Source organism: Lithobates pipiens, unplaced genomic scaffold (genome assembly GCF_037356315.1).
Source record: "Lithobates pipiens isolate NorthernLeopardFrog02 unplaced genomic scaffold, aLitPip1_a1.2 Scaffold_8, whole genome shotgun sequence".
Lineage (NCBI taxonomy): Eukaryota > Metazoa > Chordata > Amphibia > Anura > Ranidae > Lithobates > Lithobates pipiens.
The window spans coordinates 247,935,687-247,955,388 of record NW_027507903.1 but is presented as its reverse complement, the minus strand read 5'-3'; the positions used below and the strand labels follow the sequence as shown (position 1 = coordinate 247,955,388).

Sequence of the window (19,702 nt, the reverse complement as noted above, 5' to 3'; positions counted from 1 at the left end):
ACAGGTTTAATGTAATAGCTGCAACAGGTAGCAGATTTTATGTCAGAGATGATTAGGTGTTTTTATGTTCCAGCATCAATGAAAAACTGAAGTATACATTTTGGTTGGACTGACTCCTTCTTCCTTCTGCTTCCTTTTTTTTTATTTTTTTATTTTTTTTTTAAACTAGAAAGGATGGACTGCTGCTTTAGATATTTCAAATACATCAGTGGAACAATGGAATCCTGAGAGGGTTTTATGATGTCAAAAATGACCTTTTGTATCCAATTACAATTTAAAGGTGAAACTAAACCCTCCTCTCTGTCTATAGCCAAGGAATCTGCCATATTGGCCTCTGTTTGGATCTGCATTTGCCATGGTTTTTCCCACGTTATCTGCTATGACAGCAGGCATTTGATGGCTTCACAGTTCAGTTTAGAGTAGGGCTGCAACTAATGATTATTTTCATAATCGATTAGTTGGCCAATTATTGTTTCGATTAATCGGTTAATAAAATAAAATAAAAGTGGGTCAAATTGATGTTCATTTTCAACCACAGTGATGGGAAAGTTTGGAAATAATAGAGAACTTCTTGGTCAAAGGAATTTTCAGACAGTGTATGCGGTTTTTGTTCAGAAATTACATTTGTTTTAAAAACAAGTGAAAATTTCAAACAAAATTCTTTCATTCAGCGAATGTACAAAGATTTTTCATCTGAATATTCTCATCTGAAAATTGATCTGTGTGGCCAGCATAAGGCTCGGTACACGCCTATGCAGTTTGCTTTTGATCTGTTTCTGCAGTGCTTTTTGCTGTGCGTTTTGATTTTTTCGCACGTGATTTTACTGCAATTTGCATCTTTGCATTTTTTATTTTTTTTGGGCAGATTAAAAAACACAAATTGCTGCAAAAATGCATTACATGCAGTGTGTTTTTTTATTTATTTTTTTTGAAATTTTTATTTTTTTCCCCCGCATCAAAAACGCATTGGTTATATGGTTTTCAATGGCAAAACTCAAACCAGTGCAGTCAGTTCTAGGGCTTACCAGTTCCAGAAAAAGAGTAGTAGAACATGCTGCATTTTTCCTTCACTTGACTGTACTGGAACGCACTAAGGGCTGGTTCATACTGCAAAAATGCACTCCAGATCCATTCTGGTTATGTTTCTGCATGCATGTTGTTTGATGTGTTAACAGATGCTTTGTTTTTTTTTTTTTTGTTTTTTTTTTAACCTGTTTTTGTTTGTTTTTTTGTTTCCCCCCCCCCCCCCCCCCTGTACTTTTTGATGCGTTCCAGTGTGTTTTTGATGCATTTTACTGCGTTCCAGTACAGTTGTGTGCAGGAAAAATGCAGCATGTTCTACTTTTTTTTTTTTTTTTTTTTTTTTTTTTCTGGAACTGGAAAGTCCTGGAACTGACCACACTGGTGTGAACTATGCCATTGGAAACCATATAACCTACTTTCCATGCATTTTTGATGCAGAAAAAAACCACACTGGACTGCATGCCCATAAAAAATTCACCTGATTCCAGTACAGCGAAATAAAAAAAAAAAACAGGAAAAAAGAAGAAAAAAAGCATCTGTAAATGCATCAAAAATGCACCAGAATGCGCCCAAGATGTGCATGCAGAAACACATCTGGAACGGATCTGGAGTGCGTTTTTTGTGCTGTGAACCAGCCTTCAATGTAACTGTTTTGGGAAACTGTTAAATCGGTGGGTTTAGTTCCGCTTAAGGCTGGGTTCACACTGCTGCGGAAGCGAGAACCGGATGTGATTCGCACCGCACTGCAGTGCAAATCACATCCGATCTCTGTGCGATGCGAGTTCAGCCATACAGATAGTATGGCTGAATTCACATCGCACCCGCCGCAAACTCGCACGGGACCCTTTTTTTAGTCCGCAGCAGAATCGGATTGCATGGGTGTTCACACCATGTGATCCGATTCCTGTCCGAGTTTGCAGATCGCACTGCGATATGCGGACTGATCTGGGGGTGTCATTAACATTTCACTGACACTCCCAGCAGTCCGCATAGGGCAGTGTGAACTGCCGGCGGGAGGCATGCGATGCGGGAAAACACTGCGGATTCGCGGCATTCCCGCATCGCTCCGGTGTGAACCTGGCCTTAAAGAGGAGCTAAACTCTGTGATACTTCTATGGTCGGAAGTCCCTTGCTGGCACCGGTATATTCTACCTGGCTTTGTCAGGATGCTGGGCTACGGCTGTATTCATTGGTATGTATGGCTGTATTCATTGGTTGGTGTGGGAGGAGTGCAGTCATCCTGGCACACAGGAGCTGTTCCAGAATGTAAGCTGCATTGCAAAGAAGACAGAGAGCAGGCAGGTAAGTATTTGTTATTGCAGAAGCAACATTGCCTATCTCCTCTGCAGCAGAAAGAAAGCAGGACTTTAGTTCCATTTTATTTTTTTTAAGTCTGTAATTATTAAATGAGTTTTTCAGTATCATATGATAACACATTTCATACGATATTGTACTTCTTAAAATGTTTAACTTTTTTAACTATTAGTAATTTTTCAAGTATATTTACGATTGTGTTTTAATACACAGGTAACCCTCCCTGTGGCATCTTGCGTTTTGGGTGTAACTTTTTTTTTTTTTTTTTTTTCTTATCTGTCTTTAATTTTAGTAAAAATTTTAACCGAAGACTCCAAAGAATATACAGTGACTGGATTCTTTCCACTGATTGGTCCGTGGTGGTCTGTAACTGTGTATGTGAAACAAGGCCATTCTCAGTATTTTGTCAAAGGATTCCCATCATACAAACTGGAAGATGACATCCTTGGAAAGCAATCCATGTTGCCACTGTTTCTTAATGAATGTAAAGTGCATGAAGATTTCATAATGCCTTTTATGACCTTGGTGGAATATTACCCTCCTGTTACTTTCAGCCGACTTTTAAATCTGGCAGAGAAGTTTAAGGAAAATCATCAGAAAGATATTATGCATTATGTGCGTAATTCAGGTATGTGAACCATTCTATTTTCCTGCATAATATGAAAGCTTTGTGAGGGCTGATGCATGAAACGTATGTAAAACAGGGCTAAAGAAATCTCAGGAGCCATCCCGTTATTGTATCTCCAAATGTTTATGGGTTGCTGACTTTTTAAGCCTTTTTTGTTGCTGTCAGTGAAAGGACATTGAATTGTGAGATGCCTGTGCTCATTCTGAGACGTATGCTCTTTAGATCCAGAAGAGACACCTACGGGATATACTGGGGTTCAGTGGCGGCTCATCTACTAGAGGTGCCGGATGCATGGATTCCAATGGGGGGGGGGTGTTTTGTTTTATTATTTTTATTTAAGCATGTGATAGGCTTCAAAAAAGGGTCACACTCGGAGCCCACCCAGTTGTGTTATAATAGCGAATAAATATTTGCTATTGTAACACTGAATCTCCTGCTGGCCAATGGGGAAGTGGGTCATGAGACCCATCACTCGATTGGCTGAAAGGAGATCGGATTGGTTGGGAGGAGGTGCACGGAGGAGAGGAGGGAGAAAACGCAAGCAGGGGAACTGAGCAGCAAACCCGGAGAGATGCCGTCGCCTGCCATTCTGCCCGCGAGATGGGGTAAGTGTGGGGCCCCAACTGACTCGCTGACCCGGAGGGTTGCTGCCCGTGAACCAGGCAGCCAACTGACCATGGGGGGCTGTTGTCGGTGACATGGGGGGGAAGGGGGTGGCTGTCGGGTGGATTGTTTGTGCCCCCCCCAAAAAAAAGCCTCCACTCCTTGGGTTGATTTATTAAAATCTGGTGCAGCTGTGCATGGTAGCCAATCGGCTTCTTGTTTCAGCTGCTTCAATTAAGCTTTGACAAAAATCCTGAAAGCTGCTTGGTTTCTGTGCAGAGCTGCACCAGGGTTTGCAATCTCTATTTTTAGTAAATCAACCCCACTGTGTCTTGTGTCTTTACAGAGTACATGCAGGATAATTGCTGTGTGGTTAGTGAAGGCTGGCTCAGAAATTATGGCAGGTGGAGAAAAAAAAAAACATTTTCACTAAGCGATGTAAATAGAACTCTACCACGAATGTACTCCAAAACCTGTTAGAAGTTGGGTTAGCAAAGGTTAAAGAAAACTTGGATCGAGAAGGTTGCATTTGGGTATACAGTTCTAAACGCATTTGCAAAGGTATTCAGTACACCTCCTTGTTAATGCAAATAATAAAAAAGCAGATCCTGTGACTACATAAGGCATGCAGGACTAGTCAAGTGGTTCTTTTTAACCAAAACATTAAAGCCCCATACACACTATCTGTTTTTCTGCTGAGTTTTTCCTTAAGATTTACCAAAACCATATAATATGAGGTCAAACCTTAAAGAGGAGCTGCACCTAAAAAAAAAAATATTAAAAGCCAGCAGCTACTAATATTGCAGCTGCTGACTTTTAATAATATCACACTTACCTGTCCCAGGTTCCAGCGATGTCGGCGGCAGATAACGAGCGATCGCTCGTCTCGCTGCAGCCACCGCCGCCATCCTCTGTCAGGGAATCGGGAAGTGAAGCATGAGGGCTTCACTGCCCGGTTCCCTACTGCGCATGCGCGAGTTGCGCTGCGCTTCTCTTATGGTCCCCCGCTGTGTCTCTGGGAACTGTGTGTTTCCCAGAACACAACGGGGGGGGGGGGGGGGCGGAGCGATGCGGGGGGTCTGCGGCGGTCTGGCCGGAAGTGGGTGCAGTTACCTGGATTATCCAGGTAACTGCACCCCCCTCCCCCCCGAAAGGTGCCGATTGTGGCACCGGAGGGGGGAGGGATAATACTAGCGGAACTTCCCCTTTAGGGTGAAGAACCGCTTTAAGAGTTTCAATTTGTATGCAATCAGGCAGGCCCTTGCACTACATGGTTTTGGTAAACCTGAAGGAAAAACTCAGCAGAAAAACTGATTAGATGCACCATGTGCGGCTATCACATGAAATAGAGCTAAAAGTCAGCAATTGCAAAGACTGTAGCTGCTGACTTTAAATAAGCAGATGCACAGAAGTCCAGTGTTGTCTTCACCTGGGCCAGTTCTTTGCTGGTCTTTTGATCCCCGGTGCCACCATCTTGGTTCTGGGAATCCGATTGTGACTTCCTGCTGTTTCTCAGCTGGCTCCCCATTGCAAATGCATGCTTTGTGCTGCGCTGTCACACTGGTCCTGCAGCCTCCCCGAGCTTCCAAAATAAGGAAGTGAGAACTTATACCTGCCAAAAAAGAAACTGGCAGTAACATTACAGGAGGAGGAGGATGAGGATGATGAGTGGAACTTTCATTTTTAAGTAAAGTTCTGCTTTAAGCTGGTTTCACAATCAATAAACCGGCACAGCCCACATTTCTGTGTCTTATAGAGCACCCGTGAGGGTGAGGTGGATTCCGGCTATTTATAAAGGCCACTTTCGTGGGAAAATAGCAAATTTTCTTTTTCAGCAGCCGTTGTAATGTTCTGTAGAATTCAATGCAATATGGCAACCTGGAGGCACTTCCCCAGAAATGTAATATTCTGCTTGTGTGTTACTGATTTTCTCAGACATCTGCACTAAAATGTCACTTTAGGCATCCTTTGAAACAAAAACATTGATTTTGGTGAGATACTTCCAAAGGGTTATTCACCCTATAAAGGGATTTTCTTCATTAGAAGGCTGCACTCCTGCATACAGTGCATTCGGAAAGTATTCACAGTTCTTCACTTTTTCTACCTTATGTTACAGCCGCATTCAAAAATGGATTAAAGCGGAGTTCCACCCACATTTTTCACTCCTCACCATGCAGTACTAATGTGCATCCTTAAAATGAATTGGCAATTTTATTTGTATAAAAACCTAAAAAATACAGCGCTGTTCCTATGTAAACTTAATGTGAAGTAATGAAACAAAAAAAAAAAAAAAAAAAAATTGTGAATTATAAACGCAGCAGCAGCTTTAACCGTGAGATACCCACAATTCAAATAATTATTCCCAAATAAGCTGCGCTATACTGATCCGATAAATGCTATGTGAAGCAAATGAGTGAATAAATAAAGCATGAAATCAAAAAATATTAACAAAGTGCAGACAGGGAAATGCATATACTAATGTTCAAATATTAGTCCATCATCCCATCAACAAAAAATGTTTTGCTTGTAATCTCCAACGTGTTTTAAACACACCACACCGATATAGGAAAAGTGTCATCAGAGTTTGCAGGAAAAAAGAGGACTTCCACCACCAACACTATTGCCGCTTACCAGCTACACTGATCCCATCTCAGAGACCAGATATCGCCAAATCAAAAACGCTTCCTCTGAGTCAGGACTACATGGAGGGTGTATCCTCTTTAAGCGCTTGGTTCAAATGGTTAGAAGAATCCTACGGCCACACCGCTTATTCCAATGGTTAGAAAAATCCTACGGCCACACCGCTCATTGCCCAGCACATATAATAACGAAAGGAATCGCCATAGTGTGATATAGTCACGAAATTTAATATAATAAAAAAGATTGCACTTACATCAAGTAGAAAAAACTTTGCTTTGTAAAACAAACAAATTCGCCGGCCGGCTTAGTAACGCTGCCCGTCGCTTCCGGGTCCAGCGTAGATCGCGGTGACGTCAGTACGTCGCTCCTCCCTACGCCGTTTCGTTATAGGTAACGTCTTCCATAAATATATATATATATATATATATATATATATATATATATATACATATATATTATTTATAGTTGATTTTTGGTTATATTGATTATCACCCGAGATTTCACTTTTTGAATTGCTCGCGTGATAAAGCTAACGCCTATAGGCTTTAGTAGTCTATATCACACGCGGGTTTGCTTTAGAAGTCAGTACGGGATAAACTGCACAGGGTTTAGGGCTATTTGCCAGCAATTAAGATGGCGATATTAAGACTGAATCTTGCATCTCAGAACGAGGTTTGGTTGTAATATTGGTTATATTAGGTGGAGCGTCACTGTGCTGCCCGTTCCCCATTGACAATGTCAGGTATGACGAAACGCGTCTGGGAAGGCACGCAGTGACACCACCACGTTGTAGGAGAGGAGGACGGGCTCCTGAATGCCGGCCGGCTTTTCATGTTCTTTTTACACACGCTGTATTTATTCGACTTTTATGTAAGTGCATTACTTTTTATCTGAATAAATTGTTTATACAATATCACACTATGTTGGTTCCCTCTTTTCCCTTTGAACCACTGAGTGTAAATTCTGGGACCATGGATTAGGATGTTCTCGTAAGAATGCTGTTTCAATGCGGTGAGCTGACCCACTAAAGAGAGGAGTATTCTGGCGTGACCAAACGATCTAATTATAACGTTCCAACAAGTCTTTTCTGGTAAGCGCACCCACTATATGGTGACGGGCACTTGTGCGCATCGGAGTGTATTCAACCACTGGGGTGTTTCCATTTAAGATTACAACTGTCGATTATTTATGGACTCATTTATGAACTTTCTAAGAATGAATTCTTTATAATTGCTGTTTTAATTTAATTGTTTCTGATTTTTTGTATTTGGGAAGTTTTGAATATATCAATTATTCACATTTCACTCATATATCACACAATTCTTTTTTTAGAGGATTTTTGTCTTTAGAGGTTAATTTCACGTTGGCGCAGCTTTTTGTATTTTTTCATTTCTGTTGGGTGTTTGTATCACATTTATTGCCGCTGCCTTCATTTTAGTTTGATAGTATTTCTTTTTGCTCTTCACTGTTTTACCCAAGCGCAGTTTTATTTTTTTATTTTTTTGCTACAAGCTTGGCACACCTATTTTTGGGTAGTTTATCCCATTCTTCTTTGCAGAACCTCTCAAGCTTCATTCATCAGGTTGGATGGGGAGCGTCGGTGCGCAGCCGTCTTCAAATCTCTCCAGAAATGTTCAAATCTGGACTTTGGCTGCACCACTTGAGGACATTTACTATTGTCCCTGTAGCCATTCCTTTGTTATCGTTGCTGTGTGCTTAGGGTTGTTGTACTGTTAGAAGATGAACCTTACCCTCAGTTTGAGGTCCAGAGTGCTCTGGAGCAGGTTTTAATCAAGGATGTGTACATTGCTGCATTCATCTTGACTAGTCTCCCAGTTCCTGGATGTTGCCACCAACATGCTTCACTGTAGGGATGGTATTTGCCAGGTGTTTCTTCCAGACATGATGCTTGCCATTCAAGCCAAAAAGTTCAATCTTTGTTTCATCAGACCAGAGCATTTTATTTCTCATGGCCTGAGAGTTCTTCAGGTGCTTTTTGGCAAACTCCAGGCAGGCTGTCATGTGCTTTTGGCCAGACGGAAGCCTCTCCTCATTAAATCTATCATACAGGCCTGATTGGTGGAGTGCTGCAGAGATGGTTGTTCTTCTGGAAGGTTCTCCTCTCTCCACAAAGAAATGCTGGAGCTCTGTCAGAGTGACCATCAGGTTCTTGATCACCTCCCTCACTAAGACCCTTCCCTCCCCAATTGCTCAGTTTGGCCAGGCAGCCCGCTCCACGAAAAGTCCTGGTGGTTCCAACTTCATCTACTTGCAGATGATGGAGGCAATTGTGCTCATTGGGACCTTCAATGCTGCAGAAAATTTTCTCTACCCTTCCCCATATCTGTGCCTCAATATAATCCTGTCTCGGAGGTTCATACATGGCATGGTTTGTGCTCTGACAGGCACTGTTAACTGTGGGACCTTATATAGACAGATGTGTGCCTTTCCAAATCGTGTCCAAGCCACTGAATTTACCACAGCTGGACTCCAATCAAGTTGTAGAAGCATCTCAAGGATGATCAGTGGAAACAGGATGCACCTGAGCAGCTGAATTTTGAGTGTCATGGCAAAGCCTATGAATACGTGTGTACATGTGTGTGTGTTTTTTTTTTTTTTTTTTTTTTTTATAACTGTGCAAAGATTTCAAACAAACGTCTTTCACGTTGTCATTATGGGGTATTGTTTATAGAATTTTAAGGAAAAGAATGAATTGAATCAATTTTGAAATAAGGCTGTAACATAACCAAATGTGGAAAAAGTAAAGCGCTGTGAATACTTTCTGGATGCACTGTAAGTGAAGTTCTTCTTTAGATTGCTTCCTCTGGGCTCCACTGAATGTGGAGCCCAGATCGCATTGCAAAACATTGCTTCCTGGCTATGCTAGCCAGGGACATGGGGAGGAGAGTGGACATGTGCCCGCTCTTCTCTTTCCCCACCCCAGCTGCCGGCACCTGCCATGCTGGTGCGGAGCCTGGAAAACATGGTGGGGTGGGGGGGGGGGGGGGGGGTGGTGGGTGGTTGTGTGTGTGTGTGTGTGTGTGTGTGTGTGTGTGTGTGTGTGTGTGTGTGTGTGTGTGCACACAATCCGGCAGTAGTGCAGCCACCGGAATGCTTTCACCTGACAGGCAGGAGTCTACTTGACAGTTAGACACAATCCCTGTGGCTGCAGCCACCAGATTGTGTTTGAAATCCCCTTCTGTCAGGGCCATATGATGCATGGACATGACAGCAATAGGGTTAAACATGCACGGTCCCCATTTCTCAATCTTTTATAGAGCACCCTTAAGGGTGAAGTGGATTTTAGCGCTGTCATGGCTCCCCCTCCCACGCTTCCATCATCACCCAGTCTTCCTTCTGGGTTCATGGGCTCCGGCTGTTGATATGACCAGGGCTACAATGACATCACTCCCGCTCATGCACGGCGCTCTGCATTGCACAGAATACTGTGCGCCCTGAATGCAGATGAGTGGATGACGAAATTTACTATTTCCACATATCTCCAAAACGGTGCATGATTAGGAGATGTTGTACCTACCGGTAAGCAGATTGTGATACCACTTTAAACTTATTACAGTTGACAGTCTTTTTATTTTATTTACAAGACTCATCTTTTGGCTTCCCCCTCTAAACCACACATGTGCCTGTTTTTATCCTTCAGGAAAGCCAAACAAACATTTTGTGAGTTCCATTGTTTCAGAGTGGAGGGATGTCTTCTCCTCCCTTGTGGAGACATCTGCCTGTCTATAGCTAGCTTTTAAAGGGGTTGTAAAGTTTGCTTTTGAAGATCCAGTGGTCTGGACCAAATCTGGGATTAAAAAGCTTGGTGATGTCTCCACAGATGGGCGACTGAAAACCTTTAACGAATTGAAGTCTCTCTACCACTTACCAAACACCCATTTTTTTTTTTTTTTTTCCCCCCTATATACAGTTAAGACCTGAAGAAATTTAACACTGCTCTATTTTCGGAGTCTGCCATCAAATCCTTGTTGAGGGTTGATGACCTTCAAAGACCCTTATCTAACATTTATAAATTCCTCTTCCTGAGACTAATCGCTTGTTAGCTGTGTGTAAATCTAAGTGGTAGTTGGTGGTTCCTGATCTGGACGCGGAAGACTGGGAGGATGTCTGGGATGCACACTTTACCAGGCTAATCTCAGTTCGCGACCAGCTGACCCACTATAAATTTCTGCATAGGGTGTACCTGACCCCAGCGAAGATAGCCAGAATTTATAATTCAGTCGCTTCTACTTGCTGGCGATGCTCCGCAAGTGGATCTGATTTCATGAATATCTTCTGTGATTGTCCGTGTATTCAGGACTATTGGAGGGTGGTTTTGCAGTATGTGCAGGAGGTGAACATCATCTCTTTAAATTCTTATGTAAAACACTGCCTGCTCGGGTTGGTAGATGACCTGGCCCCTACTACGGCTATATGAACCCTACTCACTTTATTATTTTTTTCATGCTAGGAAACATAGTTTTGTCTTGGAAGGGCTCTACATCCCCATCAGTAGTTTCCAGGAAGGCTTCTGTGAATAAGAATCTGCCCTTTTACAAAGCTACATATCTGAACTGGGGGGGGGGGGGGTGCTTCTTAAATTCGATAAGATCTGGGGGGGATTGATGGCCTCACCTCTTACTGTAACAGATTAAATTTTATAATTATTTGAAGTTATCCTTTCTTTCTTACTAGCAGGTGTGATATGCATCTCATTATCTCTGAATGAGCGGATACGTGGCTCTCTTGTGCTAAAAGTATAGTGGGTTTAATATCTTATATCCTCTTGATGGAACGGGTGGAGTTTTTTTAACTTTTTTTTCACATAAAGCATTACATTACAAGTATGTAAATGAGGGGCAGGTGGTGTAGGTCGAGTTGACAAGCTTCGCGGGCCGTGTTCTTATTGGTGACTTAATGTAATGCACTTTGTGTTGTGTTTTCTTTTTCTTCTTCCTCTTTTTTTTTTTTTTTTTTTTTTTTTAGGATGGCTCACTGTATTTTGGTTAGTGGTCCTTTATTTTCTTTGTATACTAAGTGTTTTTCTAAAAACAATAAAAATTATTTTTCAAAAAAAATCCTATGCATTAAGGTAAAAAAACGCCTTGCACTCACCGGCCCCCTAGCCCATGTTTTACTTACTTACTTGAGCCCCGAATTTCCGTTGGCGCGCCCCCCCCGGCTCTTGATTGGATAGAGTGATAGCAGCGCAGCCATTGGCTCCCGCTGCTGTCAATCAGATCCAGTGAGGCGGGGCCAAGTCCTGCGTTTGGCGTCTATGGATGCGGAATGCTGTATTCGGGAGCGCGCCCGCAAGGTAACCCCCTTGGGAGAGCGCTTCTCCAAGAGTGTTATCTAATGCGGGGAGCAGCCACAAGAGCCGCAAAGGGACCCCGGAAATGGATGTTCGGGGTCACTCTGTGCAAAACTAGCTGCACAGTGGCGGTAAGCATGACATGTTTTATAAAAAAAAAAAAAAAAAAAAAATGATCCTTTTAGTATCACGTTAAATCTATGGTAGGTAGAAATGAAGTTGCAATTTCTGTCGCTTGTTGGAACATTTTTAACTTTCCATTTTTTTACTTTGTTCAGCGTGTGGTAGCTTTGTCTTGAAAGCACTGCAAATCCCCCTGGTGCTGAGATATTTACCCAAGCTTTTACCACACAAAATGAGAGGCTTTCTAAAGCAAGATCACTTGCCGGCCAGCAAAACATCGCTTGATATCTTGCCAGACATTGACCCGCCAACTGATGTATTACTTGAACTTGAAAACATACTGGACACTGCACCTTGGAAACTTGGCTTTGGTGTAGTAAGTATCCTACTGATAATTTTGTGCAGTAAAGCCCACCGGTAGCCAAAGCATTTTTGGGACTTTTTCACAGATTTTAGTGCTGTGTTTGTCCATACTAGGGGCAATTTCTGATCTGATTGGGTATTAGTAGGACTTAAAATTAGGTAAAACCTTCTATCAGCAATACAAGTCTGGCAGAGGTTCTACCCCTTTCTTATAGTTTCAAAAAAGTTTTGGCTGGAGTTGGGCTTTAAATTTAGTTGACAAGATTGTATTGTGAATCACATTATACCATTCATTCTCATCCAGTGACCTGGCAGCTGTGAATGGACGGTCAGTGTGAACATGCCCAGTTTTTGGCTGCTTGGGCATGCCTCTGTCTGTACTTCATTAGAATTAAATGGTTTGTGTTTCTTCTGCTTTGTTCACATGCCATTATGTGTTTGCAACACCCACCAATTTATTCGCTAGAGCCTCTGCTTTAAAAAATAATGTTTGGGGGTTCTAAGAAACTTTCTAGCAAAAAAATAAAAAACATTAAAAGTTTGTTGCCTTTAAAGACCCTTATGTATTTCAAAGCCCCAGACATTCCTAAAAGGACCTCAGCCTAATAAAAATATCCGCTCTTCATATTTTCTATCCTGGTGGGAATTTTTTTTTTTTTTTTGTCAGGACAAGTAGATTGTCATGAGTGACAAGTAGACTTGGACTCCAATTTAGTTCCTTTTGACAGTTTTTTTTTTTATTTTTATTTATTTTATTTCCAGGTCCAAGATCTTATATTAATAGGCTTCTACAATGCTTCCTTGAATAACACTCTTGCAGCATTGGGTCAGCTCACAGATCCCCTGCTGAATGGAGCAGAGCCGGTGTTCTGCCGTATAATGTCCGGCCATCAAATAGTGTCCGTACCGTACTGCGCATGCGAAGTACGGAGCAGACGAAGCTTCGGAAAATCTCCGAAGCTGAACGGCGCCTGCGCCGTGAGTGGAGGTGGTAGCCCCACCATCCAAGCGGACATAGGGTTGTGAATATTAGAGGGCCCCTCGCGGGCGACCTTGGCTCGCCACGCTTCGGGCTCAGCCTCGCTGTGCTCGGCTCTTTTTTATTCCTACTCTATGTCCACTTGGATAGTGGGGCTAGAACCTGGACTCACGGCGCAGGCGCCGTTCATCCTTGGCAATTTTCGGAATCTGTGTTGCTGTGTACTGCGCATGCGCAGTACACAGTGGACACTATCCGATGGAGGACGTTATTTGACAAGACACCGGCACATTCATGTCCACCAAGTTTCTGCAGAGTGGACAAGGACAGGGCCAACTCTGCTCCATGGGCAGCCATGAGTAAACACTTTGTCTCCCTCCATTTCAATATAATTTTTTTAGCAGACCCAAAGTTAGCCGGATGTAATTAGTTAACCTTTTGATTGCCCCTGATGTTAAACCCTTCCCAGCCAGTGTCATTAGTATAGTAACAGCGTATTTTTTTAGCACTGATCACTGTAATAATGTTACAGGTCCCCAAAAAGTGTCAGTTGATGTAGGATTTGTCCGCTACAATATCGCAGTCCTGCTATAAGTTGCTGATCGCTGCCATTACTAGTAAAAAAATGTAATTAAGAAAAAATAAAGAAAAATATCATCCCATAGTTTTATAGATGCTATAACCTTTACGCAAACCAATCAATATAAGCTTATTGGGATTTATTTTTTTAACCAAAAATATGTAGCAGAATACATATTGGCCTAAATTGATTAAGATCTTTCAGGTTTTTTTTTCTTTTTTAATAAATCTGCAAAAATTTCAACAATTCTGTGTTTTTCTGCCAATATGGGGTGCTGTGTGTACATTGAGGGGAAAAAAAATGAACTTAAATGATTTTAGCAAATGACTGCAATGTAACAAAGGGTGAACAATTTAAGGGGGTCTGAATACTTTCTGTCCCCACTGTGTGTATATGTGTGTGTGTGTGTATGTGTGTATATATATATATATATATATATATATATATATATATATATATATATATATATATATATATATATAGTAAAGTAAAGAAGAATATATTTTTTTCCCTCAAAATTGTTGGTCTTTTTTGTATATATAGCACAAAAAAAATCAGAGGTGATCAAATACCACCAAAAGAAAGCTCTATCTTGTGGAGAAAAAAGGGACATCAGTTTTATTTGGGTACAGTGTCGCACGACCGTGCAATTGTCTATTAAAGTAACGCAGTACTGTATCGCAAAAAATGGCCTGGTCATGAAGGGGGGTAAGCCTTCCAGAGACAAAGTGGTTAATACAGTAATACTGATCGAATTCTTCATAGGCATTATGGTTGTACTGTATGTACCCCAATGTTATGGCTCTTACATTTGTTATGGAAGGAAATGTATCCTGTGAGATTTAGTGCCTTGTTCAATTTCCATAAATATGAACGTTTATTAAAGAACGAAACTCCCCAACAGAGACACAGCAGGAAAAACTTTAGAGGGTCTAACTCATTCCCATTCTATCCACAACTAAAAAAAAAAAAAAAACTTTTGGGTAGAGATACGCTTTTATTATTATTTTTCTTCATTGTACATCACAGGACACAGAGCAACCATAATAATGACTATATGGGTTATACGCCACCTACTGGTGGATGGACACTGGCAGATAGTCAAACAGGAAGTCCTCCCATATACACAGGAAGGATATCAGTTTTTATTGCCAGTGTCTGGAAGGTGGAATGGTCACTGTTGTGTATCACTGTTGTGATACATGTGCTCTTGGAGGTCTGGATGGTTCTATTTAGAATCGTGATCTTCATTCGGATCCATTCGAAAAATCTGTCAGCCAAAATGGATGATACCTGAGCCTCATTGGAAGAGAGAATTTTCCTCAAGGTTTTGCTTGTAATTCAGCCTTATGGCGCTGGATCCTGCGCATTGGAACCCTATGCAGTGTTTTTTCAGTGCTTTCCTGCAGGGTGTTACACAGGTCCAGGGGAATGGACCCCACATTAAGGGGGACCCAGTCCCTGAAGGTCTTTTATTACAAAGCTTGCCATGATGGGTGAAGATTGGACTCCTATTATGTGCAGAGTCCTGCAGCAGGAATGGTAAGTTTTCATTTGTTTGCAGTTTCTCTTTATAAAGATCTGACTGGTGTTCTTTCAGTAGCCCTAGGGGCAGTATGCTGTTTAAAACGTGCTCTGTGTACTTCTTCGGAGTATGGGCTGCCATTTCTCCTCCAACCACTAGAGGGCGCGGAGGCCTATTTCTATATAGGCAGGAAGTGGATGGGCGGCCATTTTGGCCATGTGCTCGGCAGATTCAGCTGGCCTCTTCAGACATAACAGCAGCTCATGGATGCTAGTGAAGTGTGAGTACTTACTATGGAAGGACTGTGTGGCCAGATAAGTCATGATTATATACAGCATACTTACTCCTTAATCCGGGTGGCCTTTACAGCTGTAAGTCGATACACCCCTAGAAGTGCACTTTAAAGTGTTGTATCCCCAGAATACTGTGCTTGTGGCACAAAAATAGTATGAGGCCTGGTGCAGTTGAACCCGTGCATGCTTACAAACCTCAGAATAATGTGCGTTTGGTCTGCAGGAGCTTACTTTTAGGCTGATCTGAAGCAGAAAAAGGCTGCATGGCATGCATATGTGCTGAACTAAAAAAAAAAAATAGTATGGGGCCAAGTGCAGTTGGGCAGGTGTAGAATAGTATACATGCTTCCAAGCTTGTTGCTTAAACGCTTGTTTGGATAAACACATTTTGCATAGATGTTGCATACATTCATGTGGCATAAGCACATGTTTGGAAGAACATGGGCATCGGTGCACTTGAAGGAGTCGTCTCCAGAATAGCATGCATTGGGTCTGCAGGAGCTTAGTTTTGGGCTCCTTTTCACACTTGTGCGACTTAAAAGTCATGCAGTTTTGCTGCAACTTTAATGCATTTTTCAGAGACGGGAAGCAGTGCCTGTGTAATTTTGAGGTCTGTGCACCTCCAAGTTGTGTCAAGGTTAGACAGGGTAATGCAGGGGCTGCTTTGAAGTCACTGCAACTTCAAGAGGCACAGATGTGAAGGGTACTCCTTGGAAATCAGGGGGTATGATTTGTCAGGCGACCTTTCAGTCCCAAGTCGCAGGACGGGTTGCACAGGTGTGGAAGAGACCTTAGGCTGTTGAAGCCGCATAGAGGCTGCATTGGATGCCTAATGTACTTGGCTGATCCTGACTATAACTAGTAAGGACCAAGTGCAGTTGAGCAGGTGCTGCATAGTATACGTGTTTCATAATGCTTGCATAGGCACATGCTTGCATAGACGCTTGCTTGAATAAACACAAGCTTGCATAGGCACATGCACATGCAGAGGGCCCTGGCCTGCCCACCCCATGGCGCCCATCTGCCCAGCATGCAGCCTCCCAAGACTGGCCCCCGAGAGCACGTTTGCATGGACGCATATTGCGTAGACAGGTTTTTATAAGCATGTGTTTGTATAGACCTGTGGGAATAAGTGTATGCATGTTGCATAGATGTACATGTTTGCATAGACACATTGCATAGATACGTGTTGCGTAATATATGTTGCATTAACACGTTTCATGAACGCATGCTTGCTTATTCCATGAATGCATGTCTCCATGGGCATGTATTGCGTAAGTGCATGCTTGCATGGACACACGCTTTCGTGTTTTGCCTAAACGCATATATGCATAAGCACATGCCTACATGCTTTCATGAATGCATATTGCTTAAACACATGCTGCCGAGTTTTCATATAAACTACATACATGTGTGCTTAGTTGCATTAAACTGCATACATATGTGCTTATTTGCCTAGGACTATATACATATGGGCTTATTGGTCTAGGGCAGTGTTTCTCAAATCCAGTCCTCAGGCCCCCCCAACAGGTCATGTTTTCAGGATTTCCCTCAGATGAAACGGCTGTGGTAATTGCTAAGGCAGTGAAACTGATCAAATCACCTGTGAAAAATAATGGAAAACCTGAAAACATGACCTGTTGGGGGGGCCTGAGGACTGGATTTGCGAAACACTGGTCTAGGGATACATACATATGTGCTTATTGCCTTGAGCTGCATCCTTGGATGCATGAATGCCAAGAATACTTGTATACCTGCATGTTTGCATACCTGGGTACCTGCATACCTACGGGGTTGTATAGCGGTAGACCAACATTGTCTAGGCCTGCATCCTTGTGGAACTATGTATTGGTTTGTCTAATACAGTCACTTTTATTATGCATCTGTTAGACTAGCTAAATGACTTGAAGGGTAAGGCAGGTACAATGCCCTCCGGTTCATTGGTCTGACAGTCTTCACATCTCCTGTTGGACCAATGGTATCAGGGTGATCTGAGCCACTGTGGCACCTGATCTCGGATCAAGCCTGGTTAGTACTTGGATGGGAGACTGCCCAGTTTTCCCTCCTAAGTGAGGGAGGCATCTGAGGTTGCTGTGTTTGAGGGTATCTCAGACCATAAGATTTTAGAGCAGTCTCTGAGGTGGTTCGCTCCTTCCTTAGTCGGGTCAGTCTTTGCCTTGCGTTGGGTCTTGGAGCAAAAGTTATGGGCTCGTTATTGTAAAACGGTTAAATGGTAGCAGGTTCAAAACTGAATAGGCACATGAGGTCTATCTTTAGATCTCAATCTGCTTGGCATCCTTCGGTTTCAGATAGGCTTGTTCTTTTCAGTGATGACCTCTCTGCAAGAGGTAGATTGTGGGGCCCATAATCCTCAGGAAACACACAGCTTCATGTGTTGGGTTGTTTCCAGCCTCATTTAAAGATTTCTGTAATTGCAGTGGAAAGTCATCTGTTTTCTTTTTTGTAACCGTCCTTCGGGGTGGCCACAGCTTCTGAGGTTCACAAAGCTCCTAGCTCCGGTCCTGGACACCCTGGGAAAAGAGCCCTCCGGCAATCCAATGCTTGAATCTTCAAGTTCCAGACAGAGAGAGAATAATCCTCTCCAAGACCCGGAGTAGGACTGTACATAAGGAATGTGCTCCGACCTAGATACAGCTTCCTACTGCAAAATGTATTAAGGAAAATCTAGACCAACTGCTTCCTGAGCAAAAGTCATTGAGGTATACTGAGACTGACACCCCCTGCGTCTTTAGTAGGTCCAGGAACGGAGCTAGGAGGATTTCAATTTCTACATCAAGTTGTGTCCGAGACGAGGGTCCCACTGGCAACGCCTTAGAGACCAGTTCTCCTTTGATGCTTTCCCTCTGTTTCAACTTCTGCCACATCTTTTGCAAAGAATCCGAAAGGGGGTAACACTGATAATAATTGCTGAATTGGCCCAGGAGGGCTTGGTACACTGACATAGTGAGTCTTGCGGGGGTTCGCTCCTTGGGCACTCCCAGTCCAGCAGGACCTAATGGTCTTGAGTCCTGTATCTCAGCACTGTTGAGCCCCTGGAAAGCCAGCTTTGGGGAACTTCAATTACAGGACTTGGAAATATTTTTTGCCTGGGGTGAAGCCAGGAAGTGGCACCCGCAGAAATATGTGAATGGGAGATCTTCTTTTTCTTTCTGCAATCAGTAGGGAAAAGGAGATTGGCCTTAAGTACTGTTAAGGGCCAGAGTCTGTCCCTATACATTTGTTTCCCACACCTTGATTCATACTTCATACAGCGTGTAATGTAGACGGTCCTGCCTGTCAGGCCATTCTTGGGACTTGAATTTGGAGTGGAGCGTCAGAGTTGGTGGCTCTTTCATGCAAGGAGCCTTTCTTTGTCTCACATAAGGTGATGTCCTCCATCCATATTTTTTATATTTTTTTGCCTAGACTGGTGTCTAGTTTTCACTTGAATCAAGACAATGTCTTGCCTTCTTTTCTGATCCTCAGTTGGCAGGAGTTGGATCATTGCATACTCTGGAGGTAGTTCTGGTGGTCAGAATTACTTGATTTGTTGGTACAAGTCAGGAATTCTGGTTTGTTCTGCCAGTGTAGCCCAGGATGGGCAGGAGGCATCCAAGTTAACTCTTTTCATTGGGTTTGCCAGTTAATTATTTGAGCCTATAACTTGAAAGAGCAAGGTCCCCCCCACCCCCTTTTTTTTTTTTTTGGTAAAAGCGCCCTCTACCCGGTGTGTGGGGGCATCTTGGGCCATCCGCCATCAGGTGTCAGTAGCTCAGGATTTAAGGCCATTACAGGGTCTTTTGTTCATACATTCACAGAATTTTACCAGATGGCTGTCAGAGCCACAGAAGATACTGCTTGGCCACAGTATGTTTTGGGCGACATAAGGAGTCCTCAGCTGGCAGTTTCTGTCATAGTCTCCCTCCCCTCAATTGCATTAGTTTAGAACATCCATATAGTCATTATTATGGTTGCTCTGTGTCCCGTGATGTATGATAAAGAAACTAGGATTTTTTTCATCATACTTGTCTGTAAAATCCTTTTCTTGGAGTACATCATGAGACAAAGAAGTCCCTCCCATCTTTTTTGGGATATTCATTGCTTTGCTACAGAACTGAGGTCCTTCCTGTGTAGGAGGGGTTATATAGGGGAGGACTTCCTGTTTGACTATCTGCCAGTGTCCATCCACCAGTAGGTGGCGTATAACCCATATAGTCATTATTATGGTTGCTCTGTGTCCTGTGATGTACTCCAAGAAAAGGATTTTACAGGTAACTATGATGACAAAATCCTATTATTTCAGGTACTTATACACTG

General features: G+C 42.7%; 1 protein-coding gene across 2 annotated transcripts in view; it reads left to right on the top strand.

The window, feature by feature from the left end:
- Positions 1 to 19,702, top strand: part of HELB (DNA helicase B) — a 79,739-nt gene that overhangs the window by 7,505 nt on the left and 52,532 nt on the right. Inside the window, exons 2-3 of one of the 2 annotated variants that reach the window (XM_077469665.1) lie at positions 2,630 to 2,965; positions 11,801 to 12,021. In XM_077469665.1, coding sequence (XP_077325791.1) covers positions 2,630 to 2,965; positions 11,801 to 12,021 — 557 coding nt within the window. The remainder of the gene's footprint in view (positions 1 to 2,629; positions 2,966 to 11,800; positions 12,022 to 19,702) is intronic. The other variant, XM_077469666.1, reaches the window with a different exon arrangement.